Consider the following 16,684-nt stretch of genomic DNA (forward strand, 5'->3'; position numbering starts at 1 on the left):
TTATTAAAAAGTGTACAGTCTGAGCAAATACGCATTACCATGTACACATCAAACACATACTTTTAATGAAAAAGTTTTCCTTCAAATGCAACAAATAAGCTCAAAATAAACTATTAGTAATAAAAATCATGCTTTGTTTAGATCATTGTGGAAAAAGCAATTTTATGTAATTTTTCTAGATATCCAGCTTAATAAGGTATCAAACTTCCTATATGTATGATAATAATAATTTAGGTGCCCGAGAGTTACATATAATTTAACGAAACTGTCGAAAATCACGTACTATGTCTGTTTACAGTGCGAATCGATAGTTCCTCCATTTATGTAGATACGATATATTTTTATGTTAATTTTTTAATCATCTACAATAAAAGACGTATTGATATTTACATGCAAACACCGATATGCGTTAGTATATTTTGTATATTCATACGAACAATTTTTTTGTTTCACCAAGTAATATTCATAATCAAATCATTTAAAAATTACTACAGCGCTTGGTGGAGCAAACAAGTACATGTGTTATCATCCCATTTCAACCTATTTCAAGTTGGTTGATCTTATCAGTTTGGCATGTCTACAGCGGATAAGGTGGATTACGCGTACCTCATGTTGCAAGTCAAACCAAAATGTATATTTACGCGAGGTACAAATGAATCTGTTTGTTTAAAAATGTATGGTTGCCGTCAAGTGTGTTGTAACCGCTGCGACATGACCAAGGAAATTTTTTTGTATTCAAATAAAAAATTGTGCAGCTGTGAACGTCGAATGTCGAAGGAGATTAAAAATATCTTTTCACTCTTTGTGTACTACATCTATCCATCAACAAAAATCATCGACAAGAGTAAGCAAAGGTTTTATTGTTTTGTTGCGCATAGTCTGGAAACACGTTCATTTTTATAACCGTATGAATTTTATCAATAAGAGTTTTATCAAATAAATCAAAACGAATCGTTATTATAAATTGGTAATGAGTTTATTTTAAATCGACGCAATTAAATTTACACAATAGAATTGTTCATCGCAACTATCGTACTTATACCCAACATTCTCACAATTATTTATACACTTGACAGAGTTTCTCGTAATTTGTTTAATTACGACTATAACATTCATACATTTTTTTTTATTCTCACTTTTTTCACCCAAGTTGTCTTTGAACCGTACAATGAGCTTATACAGTACTTATGGCACTAAAATTGTTCATATAAAATAATAATATAAAATTTCAGTTACACCCAAGTAGGGGTACAATATTTACACGAAACAGTATTTCATCGCACTTTTGGTCGCGCAATTATCGATACACACAACCTCAGCTTTCGGCATCCGTGCCATCGCCGTCGTACCCATCCCTCCCGAGCTCCCTATTGGAGTTTCTGACCGATGCAGGGCATTTGCCGCTTTTCTTCTTACCCCCCGAGTTCTCCGTAACATCCGAGTCCTCGTCATCCGTAGGACTGCAATTGTGTATCACCGACAGCCTCCTCGACCTCCGCCTCGCTGCTGCGGGAGTCAGGGGTCTCGGTCCGGGCCTGCCTTCGACGCGAGTGCCATCCTTGGCCTCCAGCGCCCGACGCAGGCGCTCCTTGCGCCGCATTTCCCTGGCCAGGTTCCCGTCGCTCTGCGAGCGAGTCCGACGAGCGGTTCGTCGGGGCCGACGTTTCTTGTTGGCGCGCAAGCTCTCGGACGAGCCGGCAATTTGCCGATTTTCGGAGACCGAGTCGAGGGCATCGAGGGAGCGCGCGAGCCGCGTCATGGTCACGGCCTCCTCGTAGCTCGGCGGTCCGAGCACCTCTAGGGGGTGGATTCGCGGCTCCGACGTCGAGCCTTGGAGCTCCTCGTCCAGCCGCTGGTTCCTTCAACAGAGCCATCCCTCGTTGTACAAATGTTTTTCTACAAAAGCACGTGTGGAGTGTTACCTTCTCTGCAAGAATCTCAACCTCTCCCTGGCTTCGGCCACGTGGATCCGCCTCAAGTGGTCTCTGGTCTGCCGTTTCGTTTTGATCCTGTGTCTTATCGACACGACTGTTCCGAAGCACACGATGATTACCAGCAGGCCCAGGAGGAAGAGTTTGAACGTTTGTTTGCTCTGAGCCGTGATGCCGGGCTTGTTCGTCCACGCGTTCTCGCAGGCGCGTTCCCAGGAGTAGCCGCTGACTTGGCTCGGACTGGCGCAAACGAGCGGCTCCTCGTTGCAACCGAGAACTGTGAGGAAATGGTGCAAAGGGCGTAGCTCCTGGCAGTCGCACGACCAAGGATTGCCGTGCAAGTGCAGCTTTTTCAGAAGCGCGTTCTTGTAGAACAGTCCTGGGTGTAAGCCTTGGACCAACAGGTTCGCTGTGACGATTCATACAAATATTTTTAATGAAATTTACGTGTTCAAGTATGTACACTTAATTGTGCCTTTGAACTTTGCGATTTTATTTTTCTATTTAATTAGTGTTCAAAGATAATGCCCAAATTTTCTGAATGTCTAAAGTCATTTCGAATTAGTGGAAATCACTCCACTAGTAAACAAAGGAAAAGAAAGTTTTTTCTCACTAGTTGTTTTTATGAATGCGTAACTTGGGAAAGGTCCAAATTTCTAAATAAATTTCCCATCACCTATGTTATCGCTCTACATCGTATTCAAATAATGACCTATGTTGTTAGTCATCGAATTATGACTAATGGCACTCGGTGTTAAATTGGTGCCATTTTTATACCACGTTGCAAATTAATAAAATTATAATTAGCGCTCCATTCGGAGTATTCACTATTGTTGAAAAAGACACTCGTCCAATCGCGTAAGCCCATCAACCATTGGAAAAACAAAAAAAACACTCACAAGACAGGTCCAACCTTTCCAGATTCGGAAGGCCGGTGAACGAAACATTGTCGAGCGTCCGGATGCGGTTTTCCCCGAGGCCCCAGTCCATCAGGCTGTCGGAGACCAAATTTTGGGGCATCCTCTCGAGGTTGTTGGCGCTCAGGTCCAATCGTCTCAGACGCGGCATGCCCTCCAAACTGTCGTTATCCATTTTGCCGATCGAATTGTCCGACAGGTCCAGGCGCGCGATCGATGCCCCTAGCTTTGGAAAATCGGTGAGCCAGTTGCCGGACAAGTTCAGAAACTGCAGCCTCGGGTTTTTGACGAACGCGCCCGTGGGCACGTGTTTCAGACCAGAGGCCGACAGATCGAGGACCTCCAGGGCCGGGAGATTGACGAGCACGCTCTTGTTGAGGTACTCGAGCCGGTTGCTGTCGAGGAACAGGTGAGTGAGCTTGCGGTTCGAGAACACACGGTCGGGCAGCATGCTGATCGAGTTGCCGGACAGCTTGGCGTGCGTTAGGGACGGCAAGCGTTGGAGCCCAGGTCTGTCCAGGTTGCACCGAGAGACATCGAGCTTCTTAAGCTTCTCGTGACGCAGGCACTTGGACCTGTAATTATTTTAACTTTAATTTCTACTTCACTGCCCGTACCGGGGGTGTGGTGGTCTTATTCGGGTGTTTTAACACCGATTGTTCGTTTGGTGGGAGTAAATGTACCTGGTGCAGTATACCAGCGATGGGTTGTCGGACAATCGCAGTTCTAGGAGCTCCGGCAATCCCACGAACGCATCCTCTGGTAAAACATTCAGGTGACACCTCGAAAGGTCCAGCGCTTGGAGTTTCGCCGAGGACGGCTTGGCTATGTCCCTCAGCGGGTTACCCATCAAATTCAACCGAACGAGCTCAGGCAGGCCCTCAAGAGACGTGTCCCCCAGTTTTGTGATATCTGCGCAAACGTAGATGATATACTTCATTATTTCAAAATCACCGGAGAAATCGAGTGTCGATAATTACCGCACAAAGTAGCCTTTAGGGACCGCAAGCTCGGGTTCGTCAAGCCATCGAGCTTGTCCAGGGGGTTGCCGCTGAGGTGGAGCGTCTCGAGGCTCGCGAGATCTTCCAGGCCGATGAGGTCGTCGGTGCTACCGATCTCGTTACCGCTGAGATCGAGTTCGCGCAGGTTGACGAGGCCCCGCAGGTTCACGGGCAGGGACGTGAATCGGTTGCGCGCCAGGCTAAGGCGCTGGAGCTTCGTCAACCGGTTGATGACTGCTGGCAGACCCGTCAACTGGTTGTTGGACAGATCTAGATGCTCCACCTGTGACGCAATCGTTATTATTATTATGCTGGTTAAATGTTTGTCCCTCGGACATGTATACGGGATCAATGAAAATGAGAAAACTCAAATCATGGAAGCTTTATTTGTACAAAAGTACAATTGTTGCCTCAACATTCCGATACTGTATCTTTTTATCTCTACGAGCTCGAAGAAAGAAAAAAAAAAGTTTACCGACACGGGCGATAAGTGCACACACGCACTTGAGGTTCTAAATTGAGGAAGACAATTATACACTTTAGTATACTCACGAGGTTGTCGATAGTACTGGGAAGGGTTTTGAGCCCTGCATAGGAGCAGTTAACTCGTGGCACGTTGACAGCGTAGTCGCACCGACATCCCTCGGGACAGATGAGAATAGCCAGTTCGGTGCTCCCGTGGAAGGTAAGCCAGAGGACGGCAAGCACTGGGTAATAACGACCGGAGCCCATTTTTTTTCGTTTTTTTTTACCACTGTAGAGAAAAATCGGTATCGCCTTTGGGCGCACTCGCGAGCCCCGTGGGCATTATCAAGGCCTCACGAGAACACGATCGGAGGCAAAAATCAAGGCACTTGACGCACAGTACGCGCGACGCACCTGACGGTAAACAAGGAGAGGAGCGGCTTTCACGGTGATAGCGCGATGACTGGTGTGCGGGAACTCTGATTCTACGTTAACTCGGGCAGGTATCCGAGATAAGTCACCGAGGCGTATTATGCGTGGCGCTGGAGAAAGAGAGCGCAAGGGAGGGGCGCTCTTACTCACACCGATCAATTACTTATGTCTGTAGGTATATCAGACAGATAATTTCAAAGGTGAGGCGACTCATCTGTTTGTCAGTGTCTCCCTTGCTTGTCTCGATCGCGCTCATCCGATTTTTACGCTCGTACCATCGATATTTTTCATCATTTTTAAGCTATCGAGAGTGCTCTATCGTCAATTGGGGCCTGCATTAAACGACAAACATAATAAGAAAACGAAAAATTGTGTTTTCACAAGGCCATCCAAGATATTGTGTGTACAGATATATTTTTTATTTTATGACGAAATACACGCTTACAGAATTGTTAATTTGAAATTTTGCGATTCACCCCAGGTATACCTGGAGTTGATGGAAAAACCACTATTAAATTCCATCCATTTTAAGAAAAAAGGCACAATGTATACTTCGTAACTTATGCATCACAAGGAGAAATCGAGAAAGAAAGGAAGCCCTAACTCTGCAAATATACGATTCTTTTTTGCGCGAAAGCCGAAGGATGTGGTCGATGGAACGAAAAAAAAAAAAACATTTAAAGGGCCATCCCAGCGGAAAAGGCAGGACATTAGATTAATACCTCGAGCATCCCAAAGCCGATATTACCAAAGAGTGGACATCGCCGTCTTCCGAGCCCATACCTAAGCCCCTCTTTGGCTGACCCGCGTGGATATTTTTCCGCGTCTTCCTCCGCGACTACCGCAACCACTAGTCGGTAATGCGACCTCCACTCTACTCTTTCCTCCGTCATCGTCCCCCTCCTTCTCCTCCTCGCCACTTGAGCTGCTACTGTCCCTGCAGTGCGCTCTCGCGAGCATCGTTGTATAGCTTACGGCAAAGTTAAGCCAAACGAGACAACAACGTCTCTTTTCTCTGTTTTAAGGAGCCAACCGTCAAGGCTTTACGGACAGCTCAGCCCGGCCACCAACTCAAAGATCGACGGTGAGACGTGTATCGATTGAAAACATAAAACTCTGGTTGTTTACTTGCTCGGAGCCCATATGAAAAAAAAAAAAAAAAAAATCGATTGTCAAAGAAATGTAGTGTGTAGACGGAAGCACCGCGCACATCGGAGAGTCAGTACCTATATACACGAGAAGTGTAGCTCACACGTCCGGTTTGGGCCAATCCAGCCGCGGGTCACACCCTCCGGGGGTGTGATATGCTCGGCTTAGCCCCGCGGCTTATCCCTGCCTGGTGGGGGCTGCGCTGAGCGCCACACTACGCATATGTATATATATATACCTGTTGATCGCCCCACACCCCCCTCCCGACAGCCAACCCCTTTGTCGAGCTGCGCGCGATTTCGCAAATCCGAGCTCTACTGGACTATATACACCCCGACCCGCGGGTCACGCCTACCTCGGCTCTCTTCTTGCCTGTACCTTTTTAACACGCATAACATCACCAAGAGAATAATTTTCAATAAAAAATAACAACAACAATTATATACATATATATATCGAGCGAGGGAAAAGCCATCCGATCATCTTTAAGGGGTATGGGGCGCCCCCGCTCCACGGTGGGCTATAATTAAAAGTCGATCGAGCAGCTTTCGCGTGCAGCCTCCCCCTCGGCTATCTCGACGTAGAGACGCGTACATTCTCCTCACCAGCGAAGGTATACACTCGAACGAGGTGGGAGTGGTGGATGGCTGGCGGGAGTATATTTTTAACGCCTTCATTTCCGGTTACGAGCGCCGGAGAGGGGGGCTGCAGGGAGGCCGGAAATAGCGACGCGCGTATACACACACCTCTCTCCCGGCGCTGTTTCAAGTATTGATCAGTTCGACGACGCCGCTATCGTCTTCGCTCCTCATCCCTCTCTCCCCCTTTCAGCTGTACTGGTGGCTTCTGGACCTCCGGAGCGGGGGTTGCGTTAAGAAAAAAAAAAAAAAAAACTGTCGTACGCATTTACCAAGCATATACGTATATACTTCAATAGTGCACAATTTTATTTGTTTTGTAAATTTGACGTGGCGTTAACGCAACATCAACGCGCCCTTATAAATCCAAACAGAGCCCCCCCCCACCTGTATGTTTATACAATACACGCGTTCGAAAGGTGACCCGCATTATAATAGGGCGACATTATTGGCCCAGGAGCCCTGAAAATCTCGCTTTATCTCCACGCTGCTTCCTAGTGGAAAAAAAAAAAAACCCCGTCTACCCACCGTGTCGTGGAATCAGCTTTTGAACGGCGAGTGAGTAATTGCCACGGATACACGTGCTCCGTTACCCAAATCAAATCCGACAAACGAAAACACGCCGGCGCTACTTACTTTCCTCCCCTGCTTCCGTTGATACGTACATGTATCAAATGTATTATATGTACTACTACTTGGGGTGGCGCATCGTCGCGTATTATACGCGGTGGAAAAGGATTCTGCGCCCGCGCCGGGGACTTGTTTTATATACGAATGCGCGTATTATACGTATCCGAGGCTGAGCTCTTTTTTGTTCTCTCTCTCTCTCTTTCTCTTTGCTTTTGTCAATTTTGTCGTGCGCTCCACTCGAATGAAGGGAGATATACAAGCGTAGGTATACGTGGAGGGGGATGAGGAGCCGCGCTGAAACGAAGGCTTATGATACTAGGGTTCGAGACAACGAGAGGTGATGTATACCATGAATCCAAGGTAGACTGAACTGAACACCTGCGGGGATAAGATCTCTTTTAGGGGTGGTTTTTGGCACTCTGTTTACGTTTACGCTCCGTATGCATAGACCATCGCTTTTAATGGACGATTTTCTAATCACAAGTGTACGTTGATAAAAATAATTTCCTCTCGTCGAGTGTTGGTTTATAAAAGGGTGTCGATCGATAAATCAAAAGTACTCGTAAAATTATATTTAAATAGAAAATGTTATTCACTAAACTAAGTACACATTAATTTTCCAATAATGATGACTCAAAGTGTTTTTACTATACGAAATGTACGTTTGGAAAACCATAGTACTGATAGTCCTTTTGCTCTAAGTACGTGATTATCCGTGCCAGCTAATTAAAATCTTGTCATTAGTAGGACGTTCTTTTATGTACTCAACTTTCACTAAAGTATAAATCCTAGAAAGATTTTCTCCCATTAGTCAAAACAAACATCGTCACCGTAATAATAAAACAATTAAGTGTAAGTACTCACCATTATGGAAGTGACAATTGCTATTTCAGCGCAAAAAACGAGTGTTTAACGACACCGACAAAATTCTCGTTCAAGTAGGTATATTTTACTTCCGTTCGCGTGGATGAATCGTTAACATCGAAACTGATCAGTTCGTAAACGACTCGGTGCCCCTTATTCCAACGAGATCAGGAACCACGAGACTCACGTTCGCATTAAAACCCTCGATGATCCAAAGCCCCTCGGAAGAAAATTTCTCATCAGGACATTTCACATCCTGATGCGGTGCCAACATCTCCGCGCGGCTCATCCAATCACGAATATAATCAGCTTTTATACGTCCCACCACAGCGTATATACAACCAAGTAGCGCATGCAGGGCGCCCATACTCTCGCGGATCATCCGAGGAGATTAAAAATCACCCCCAGCTAATCCGCCGAACAAAACGAACGCACGCAAAGTGCGGCTAAGAAAACAGAAGGACTTGGGGAGAGGCGCATCTGTCGCGTGCATCGATAAAGCCACCCACCCCCTTCCAACTGAGAGTCGCCACCCTACCATCGACTGACTGTACAGGGTGTATATACATATGGGGTATACTATTTACTCACCTCCTGTGTAGTGCACGTATACTTAATCATCTTCCGAGGAGATTTCCATCCAGCGCGTCGTGTGCTAATCAGAGCTCCATCGGTGTACCTATACTACGAGACTTATGCTTTCCGTCTGTACGGGTAGGTGTATGTAAGCATCTCCCTCGTCATCAATGGTGTTGAATTTCTGCCGAATTGCCCCGAGATCTCGATGGGTGAGGTATAGGGTGATTTTGGGATCGGCACCACTATCCGGAGTGCCCGTGAACGCAGAACTACGGGATTTGATTCATGCAGTGCTCGGTGTCGCTAAGTAGCTTAGCAAGCCGTACATACACGGACAGATCGCGATTCATCCAAGGGCCGAGTCGTCCGATCGACAACGAGGCAATAAAATGGCACTTTTCCGTCGAGCGTATGGGTACAAGTGTGTGTGTTGCGCGCCTGCACCGCTGGCAGCGAACTAGGCAGCGCGGCCCCGCGGATGAACATATTTCACGGCGCTATCTCGGGGCGCCTTGCAACAGTACACAGTCCCCTCTTACCCTCGATAAAGTACTTTTCCCGAGCGCCTTTTTCCCTATTGCTTGCCCGACGGGCCGAGTTTACACGCGTAATCTCTCCTGTGCATACACGCTTTTCTTTTTTTCTTTTTTTCTTTTTTTTTTTTTTTGTCGCCAAACCCGGGTGTAACTTTAACGTCAACTCGTAAGCCGGCCCGTTTCGCCGGTACAACGGAAGGTACACACCGTTGACCCGGTTCGCGGAGACGTGTACCGTCAAGTTTGAGTTTTTTTTTTTTTGTTTACGCGGGATTGAAAATAAGTCGAGCAGAGCAGAGAGGGAGAGAGAGGGAGCTGATGCTACTTAACAAAGTAAAAAAAAAAAAGAAGCGTCGCGCGCGCGGCTCAAGCCTCGGTTGATCGGCTTGCGTCTCAGGGACATGGAGAGACGCGCGCGTGGTACATACTAGTTTGGGTACTTAGCCTCGCGAAAATTCTCCGCGAGTCTCGTGTATATATATGTACCTACGTACACACGCTCGAGGGGTAACTTTCGTATCTCTTGGCTTAATTAGATGCAGGCCACTACTGAGGATCATCAGCTCTGCAGTGCGTGTACTTTTTTTCTTCGCATATGTAATACTCGAACAAAGTATGAAAATTTATCGTAGCCGGGGGAAATTGGAGCATAAATTCGCGTGCGGTGGAGGAGAAAAAGAAGTATACATGCGTCACTTTTTAAAACAATAACCTTCCGGGTCTGCGCGAATGAATAAAAATCCCGAGGTCGGGCAAGATGATCCTCCTCGCAGTTCGTCATGGTTAAGCGTCGTCGCCGCGAGAGGATATTCGGTAAGAAGCACAGGGACGGGGGGAGGGGGTGGCAGTTATTTTCAATTACCCGAGCGACGAAGGAGACGTTACACAACCTAATATAATGTATGCGAGAGATAGAAGGGCCGCCTGCTCTCTCGCGGAGACTAAGATATTATAGGGAAACGGGGGGGGGGGCGTATAGGTATACGTACTTTGCTGCCCCCGAAGAGATGAAGGAAGGAAGGAAAGCGCCGGCCCGCCCATAACTTATCGCAGATTTAAGGCTCTTAGACTTAAGGGACTCTAATAATATAGCGCCCTCCCTCCCCTCTTCCTTCCTTCCTCGGTGCTCTCTCGCTTCTTACCTCCTTCTTCTTCCGACTTTCGCGCCGATCCGTTCCTTAGCTCGCGGTGATAAGGCATTCGCGCGTTCCCCGTGATTTGTGACGAAATGAAGTGCGGCTCCGAGGAGGGGGACAATTTACCCCTCACACCTACGCCCCACTCGTGAGGCACTTGCATGCAATAATATAAAAACATCCCCCTTTATTTGCCGGGAGTATCACGATGCGCGGCTAAAAGAAAGCAGAAGCTCGCCCACTCGTTATCTCGGCACGATAAGCGTCTTTTCTCTCTCTCTCTCTGGCGAGAGTATATGCACCGTACTGAGGAGGAAAAAGAACAACGGAGGAGGGGGGTGGGGCCAGTCGTTTTCCACCGAGATTCAAGTGCTCGCGTGCGGTTGTACGATGTACATGTACGTGGAAGCGGTAAACAAAAGCCACGATAAATTTCGTAAGTCGCTGAATTAATAAAAGATTACACGGGGGCCGCGGTTACGCGGAGGCCGCGCGATAAGGCGCGCCCTTCCCTTCGAGGAGCGGCAGCTAAATCATCGGATATCTTACCCGTAATACATAAACCACCCTTCGGGCTTTCCAAAGGTCTTTTACTCACATACAGAAGCGCCCACGAGTATGTACATACAATAGACGCGTATACGTATACGCATGGCATCGCTATCTTCCTCAAAGAAGACTCGGGCTCCCCCGTGTGTATACATGTACGTAACACTGTACGGGAGTCTCGAAGGTGCGTGCAGGCTCTGTCGAGATAGCGATGCTCTCTTGCCGAGCGATCACCTTTCTTCCTTTCCGAGGTCTCCTTTAACCATTGCGTCCACACGGCGCTCTCTTTTCTCTCGTATCGACGAATCGGGGCTTGTTGGCTCGGGATCGATGCGATGGAGGATCGAGAGAGAGAGCAAAGCCAGATCTGTTTGCTTACTATTATATACGAGTCGACCGGCGCGGAGGACCCTTGCAGAGCAAACACGGGCTTTCGAAGACGACGAGGACAAATCACGCGTGATGTATTAATTGGCCGTAGTAATCTATGGGGTGGGCGCGTCGCAGAGAGAGAGAGAGCTCCCGGGAGTCATAATGCCGGCGTACGCGCTTTGGGGGGAGAGACAGTCCCGAGACGCCGACGCGGACTTTGATGTCTTCCTCTAGTGTATATATATATGCTCGGCCGGTCCATTTCACTCTCTCTATAATACTCCGCTCTAATCAACTAATTGGCGAGCGCGAAGAAAGGGTACGACATCCCCCTGCTGGAGGGTTGATTTCGTTACACGGGACTCTCTTATTTCGCTACTCTCACCGAAAGGACGAACTATATACCTTTTGCCAATGGAACGTCTGATGAACGTACTTTATGGTCATATATGGAAACGTGTTCGTCGCACAAGTGCAGCCGTTTAGCCATAATCCCGCGATCCTCGGGAGCAAACGTTTTAAACGGGGGAGACCACGGGATCTCGGGGTGGAATCGTTTTGCGTGGCTTACTCCCCTCAAAAAATACTTACTCGGTGTACGCGAGAAAAATACAACAAAGTCCTCGGTACTCCCATATACATACACACACGGTACGGAGGGTGGTTGTACGTCATCCCAATGTCCGACGTATTAGGTGCCTTTCTCTCTGTACCTCCCGTATGACGCTTCGGGGTTTTGGGTGGTAAGTCGTACACGTTCCAGAACATACGTACGACAAATCGTAGACACACACGTGCGCGTATCACAGCTAAGGGAGCCGTAAATATTGAAATACACGCACGAAACGCGAAAGGGAGAACCGCCAGCTTGTGTACACGAGTGGGGCTTCGCGAGCAAAAGAGAGAAACTCTCTCGATTGAGAGGAAGGGGGGATAAGACCCTTTGGGCTTTTCATCCATACCCCTTTAATAAACCGCGGCCTGCGGGGACTTTGATCAAATTGTCCGGGGGAGGTCAAGCTTCGCATTGTCCCGCGCATTACGTGTAGGTATTTATGGAACGAAAAATGTTTATCACCCCCTGCTCATTGCCGACGCTGTCCAAACGACCCCGTTTTTTCACAATTTGCCCTCGACGCTGCAAAGCTGCGTACACATTTTGCATACATATACATACGTACACCTGTATATAAGTGCACAGAGACGCGGGTTAAGTATGACTTAAGTCCACTGGCATTAAGACGCGCGAGGAGGGAAGTTTCCATGGCGTGAAATCGAATGAAAAGGGGGTGGGGGTGCAGCGGGCGTTGCAGTGATCTATGGCAGGATTACCCGGAGGTGGTATTTCTTCATAAAATTCCCGGCTCTCTCGTCTCGGGCGCGTCTTACCTCCCCGCGGGGCGGAGGAGCTAATTCGGCACTCTCTTTCTCTTTTTCTCCTCGCGCCGGGTGTTTGTTTTGATACCGGCCTCCGAGTTTTTAAGCCCCGTTGGCTCTGCCCCGCCACGGCGAAGGCTTACCGCCCACCCCGTTGGACTGCGATCTCGCTCTTGTGTTTATTTTTCAAAATATATAAAACACCCAGCGCTTTTTTTTCCCCCTCCCGAGTGAAAACTCACGTCTGACCAAACCCGGGGTTTTCTACTGATTTTCACTCTCGAGCCTCTCAACCACGGATTTCCCTCGGTGATAACTCTGACTCGGTGAGGATCGACTTTTTTCTTCATCCCCCCTCCCCAGCTCTCTCTCTCGCGGCTGTGTAGACCCGCACGCCAGCTGAGGCGGTCGGGGGCACGGCTTGTATCTTAATAACATTCATGAGCTCAGATATACCCGGTAGATTTATTGCCCCGGCGCTGTGCATACAGTATATATACTCGCGACTGTGCTCGGAGAATTGGCACTCGCTATCTCTCGCCGCGGAGAGAAAAGAACAGGACCCGCAACCCTTTTGTATATAGACGGGGAAGGAGTGGGGTATAAATGCCAGGGATGGATTTCAATAAGGCGCGTTGGCCTTATTTACGAGCCGCTCTTTCCTCTTCCCTCCTGCGCAAATAACTTATTGCGCCCACCTATATACGTTATACACACGGCGGTTTGGCTCTTTTTTAAGAGTCTCGCTCTAGAGTGTGTCCCTATGATGTATTTGCCGGGGGTTTTCTTTTCCTTTTCCGATGTAAGATGTCGCACGAAAAAAGAAAAAAACTAACGAGTTTTTGCACACACGACGCTACGCGAGATGATCGTTTCGGGGGACGACAAAGCTCGCAACCCAAGTATATTGAAGGACGCACAAGTGTAACGACCGTCTAACGGCTGCAACTTAAGCTGCGACGGTGGGGTAGGGGGAATAAACTGGCAGCGTACACGGGGCAATACAGATTTATGTAAGTATTTAGCACTCCGTGCCGCTGCTGCTTTATCGCGAGCCGGCCAGACGACGGTTCGGTCCGTAAGTGTGTATACCTGTAGGCTTTGTACTTGGTCCTTGCACGTGTGTATACTCGAGGAAACTGAGAGGATCTCGAGATCGAACGATGATTGTGAGCTCTGAAATTTTTAAAATTTTTGTTGTGCACGCAGCGTCCCTCGACGGCTTCAATCGAGTCTTGTGCAGCGAGGGTGGAGAGGCGGACCTCGATTTCTTCCCCCGTTCGGTTAATGATCGACCGTATTAAGGGGATCGGAGGAAGGGACATAAAGAGACTCCGAGCGGGGGCAATCTTGGGCCGACTAAGCTCCCAGGCTACATAAATTATGTATCGCTCGGTCGTCGTTGTCGCTCGGGGCCCATCTAAGATGCTCCCGGGATCCCGCGAGCACCTGCTCGTGCATGCCCCACCGCAAGAACTTGCCTACGTCGTAAGTGCTAAGACGTTGTCGCTTACGAAGCTCGACCGGGCCAGAGTGAGGCATCTCCGTCCCTTGATGTTTTCTTCTTTCTGATGATTTCTTGGGTGCATCCACGGCACTTTCAGATAAAAAACGATGTATCAATCGAACAGGGAAAAACTTTAACGCTCTACAGTGAACCAAGGGCACACCAAAGTTGGATACCGTTGAGTGTACGAGCAAAGAGGGATCAAGTGGAATTTCGTCCAAAAGTATTTTTCCCCGAAAAATATGAAGGGTGGACTCGTCGAAGTAAGAAAGAGAGCGAGGGGGAAAAAGAAAAGGGTGCACGGCGGCGTGGGGTGAAGGCTCCCTAAATTTCCAACGAGTCTATACAAGGGTTAAGGAATTAACTACGTCGGGAAGACTATAATGCGAGTTTCTACGGGCACATATATATACATACCTATGTATACACGCGCGAGTGTACCTTACAGTTACACGTAGTATAGAAGAGACGCGAGAGAGGGGGAGATGATACCTCGAGCTTCCACTCGGCGAAAGCCATTACAAGGATTTCTTTTATTTACGGTCCTCCCTCCCTTTGGCCCCGTCGTCTTTTTTCCAGCTCTTGGGCGCAAGGTACGAGCAAAGGAGAACAAGTGGCCGCACGAGAGCGCTTACCACGGGCCACTCGGGCGATACATCTTACCTCGAAAGTGACCGGCCGCGCGTAAGAGCTCCTCCCCCCCCTCTAATATTCGGCTGTAGATCAATTAAGGCGATCTCCTCTGGGCTATTACATTACGGAATTTTTCGCGAAATCTCGCGCGTCAGAAGTTCAGAAGTGCGCGCGCGTGCGGCGCTTGACCGTTTAATCGTCCCGTGATTTACGCGCTGGATTATATGTATACGTGCTCCTTTTCGTTTGGCTTTTCCTCCCGCAGATCCGTCATTACGAGTGGATTATGCTGCCCTAATGGACGCTCGAGGCTCGTGCACGTGCCTATTATTTCGTGTCTTATTGGCAAAGTGCAAAGGCAAGTAGAAAAAATCGAGTTTGGTCAGACGGGACGGTTCATTTAGACGATGAGTTTTCGCCCACGGAGTTTTTGAACAGTACAATGAAGGAGAGGAAAAAGAAGGAAAATGGGTGCAACGAAAACAAGTTCGGCACGAGTGGGGGAGAAAATCCTAAATGGGGTACGTATAGAACCGGATCTCCCGAGAGCGCGGATGAGGAGCGACTTTGCGGAAAATCCGTCGCTATGTCTCATTACTTTCAATCGCGCCGGTGGCACCCTCCCATAAAAAAAAAGAGGGGGAGAAGGAGACGCTGTTGCTCCCCTCGTTTCCACGACGGTAGAGCTGATATGCCGCTTGGACAGAGCGTGACGGGCTTTCATAGCTCGGAGAGTGGGATTAGGGAAGAACAAGGAGTGAGGCGTCCGTGCCCAGGAGTTGCCCACAATCTCGTTGATCCCGAATTTGTTGTTTCGGCAAAATTTACCAACCTACTGGTGGATCCAATGAAAAAAGTAGAGTCCCCGACAAAGATTTTTTTATTTCTCCACCGTAGCTATCTTCTTACCACCAGATCTTCCTCCCTCCCCTCCGCCGTACTGCTTTATCTTTCCTTGCCCCCGTGGCCCCCTCCCGCCCTACTGCAGCCGCTCTTTGGCCAGCTTATACTTTCTTTCTCGGCGTCCCGGCGCCGATTAAGCGGCCAATCCCACTGCTAATTTGCGAGGCCCTCGAACTCTCCTCTAGTCAGTGGCGCTTTGTGATTCTTTGGGAGACACGCTACCACCCCCACCCCACCCTCCTTATCCTTGCCTACTCCGTTGCTCTGTATGTATATACATCGTGGTTGAGCTCTAAAAAGTACATTTACTCGGCTTCGGGTGGGAGTCACTTAAGAAGCGCCACCGGGAAATTCTCGGCTCCGTTTCTTTTATACCGGATGCCCGTGCAATATTCGCCCTGTCGTCATTCTGGCTCAACTTGGAAAAAAGACACCGACGCGTAATTGAGTTGTATGTGTTGAGAAAAAATTAATCGTGCCATCGTTGATTTATGATTTACAGCTTTCCCGGTGGTGCATAAAACACGCCTTCCATCGGATTCGTCCGCCGAGGTACTCTTTGAGCATACATACAACGCGCATAAGTAGATATCAAACGCCGAGTCTCGCCGTGGGTGTACGGATCCGATGGAATGAAAGGTCACCAGAGATGAGCAAACATCCGGCGGTTGGCTTTCAAGCGCGAATACTCGGAGAATGAGCGGTTGTCCGATACAAAGATATTGGGAGCATTACCAACTCTTTCATGTAAAACAAAGTACAATGAAATGTATAGGTAGTCTTTTTTCATTTAAAAATCAATTCAAATCATTATTATCGCGCGGTTCGACGAAAGCGCACTTTGTCGCCCAAAGACGAAACGCCGGCGATAAAGCAGAGAAAGAGAGATTTATCTATTTTCCCCGAAAGGCATGTAAATTGCCTCAAATTATGCGTGGGAAAAAGGAGGAATCTCTCCCTCTTTCTCTTCAAAAATGATACGTGGTAATAAGGAAAGGGGTGGGGGTGGGTGGGAGGAGGTGGGTACAATATTCTAGCGTTGTACGGCAGAGTCGAGGCCGTTAT

The 16,684-nt window shown here is 48.2% G+C and overlaps 1 protein-coding gene across 1 annotated transcript; it reads right to left on the bottom strand.

Moving 5' to 3' along the window:
- Nucleotides 1-1,315: 1,315 nt before the first annotated feature.
- On the bottom strand, nucleotides 1,316-4,763 carry LOC106644745 (uncharacterized). The gene is made up of 6 exons (XM_014360398.2): nucleotides 4,402-4,763; nucleotides 3,829-4,132; nucleotides 3,532-3,760; nucleotides 2,831-3,423; nucleotides 1,923-2,340; nucleotides 1,316-1,859 (listed from the first exon to the last, which is right to left on the bottom strand). Exons 1-6 carry the CDS (start codon nucleotides 4,579-4,581, stop codon nucleotides 1,316-1,318), a joined length of 2,268 nt encoding a protein of 755 aa, XP_014215884.2. The 5' UTR covers nucleotides 4,582-4,763.
- Between the last annotated feature and the right edge of the window lie 11,921 nt (nucleotides 4,764-16,684).

Source organism: Copidosoma floridanum, unplaced genomic scaffold, assembly GCF_036245765.1.
Source record: "Copidosoma floridanum isolate Cflo_tuat_1 unplaced genomic scaffold, Cflo_Japanese_pri ptg000001l, whole genome shotgun sequence".
Classification (NCBI taxonomy): Eukaryota; Metazoa; Arthropoda; class Insecta; order Hymenoptera; family Encyrtidae; genus Copidosoma; species Copidosoma floridanum.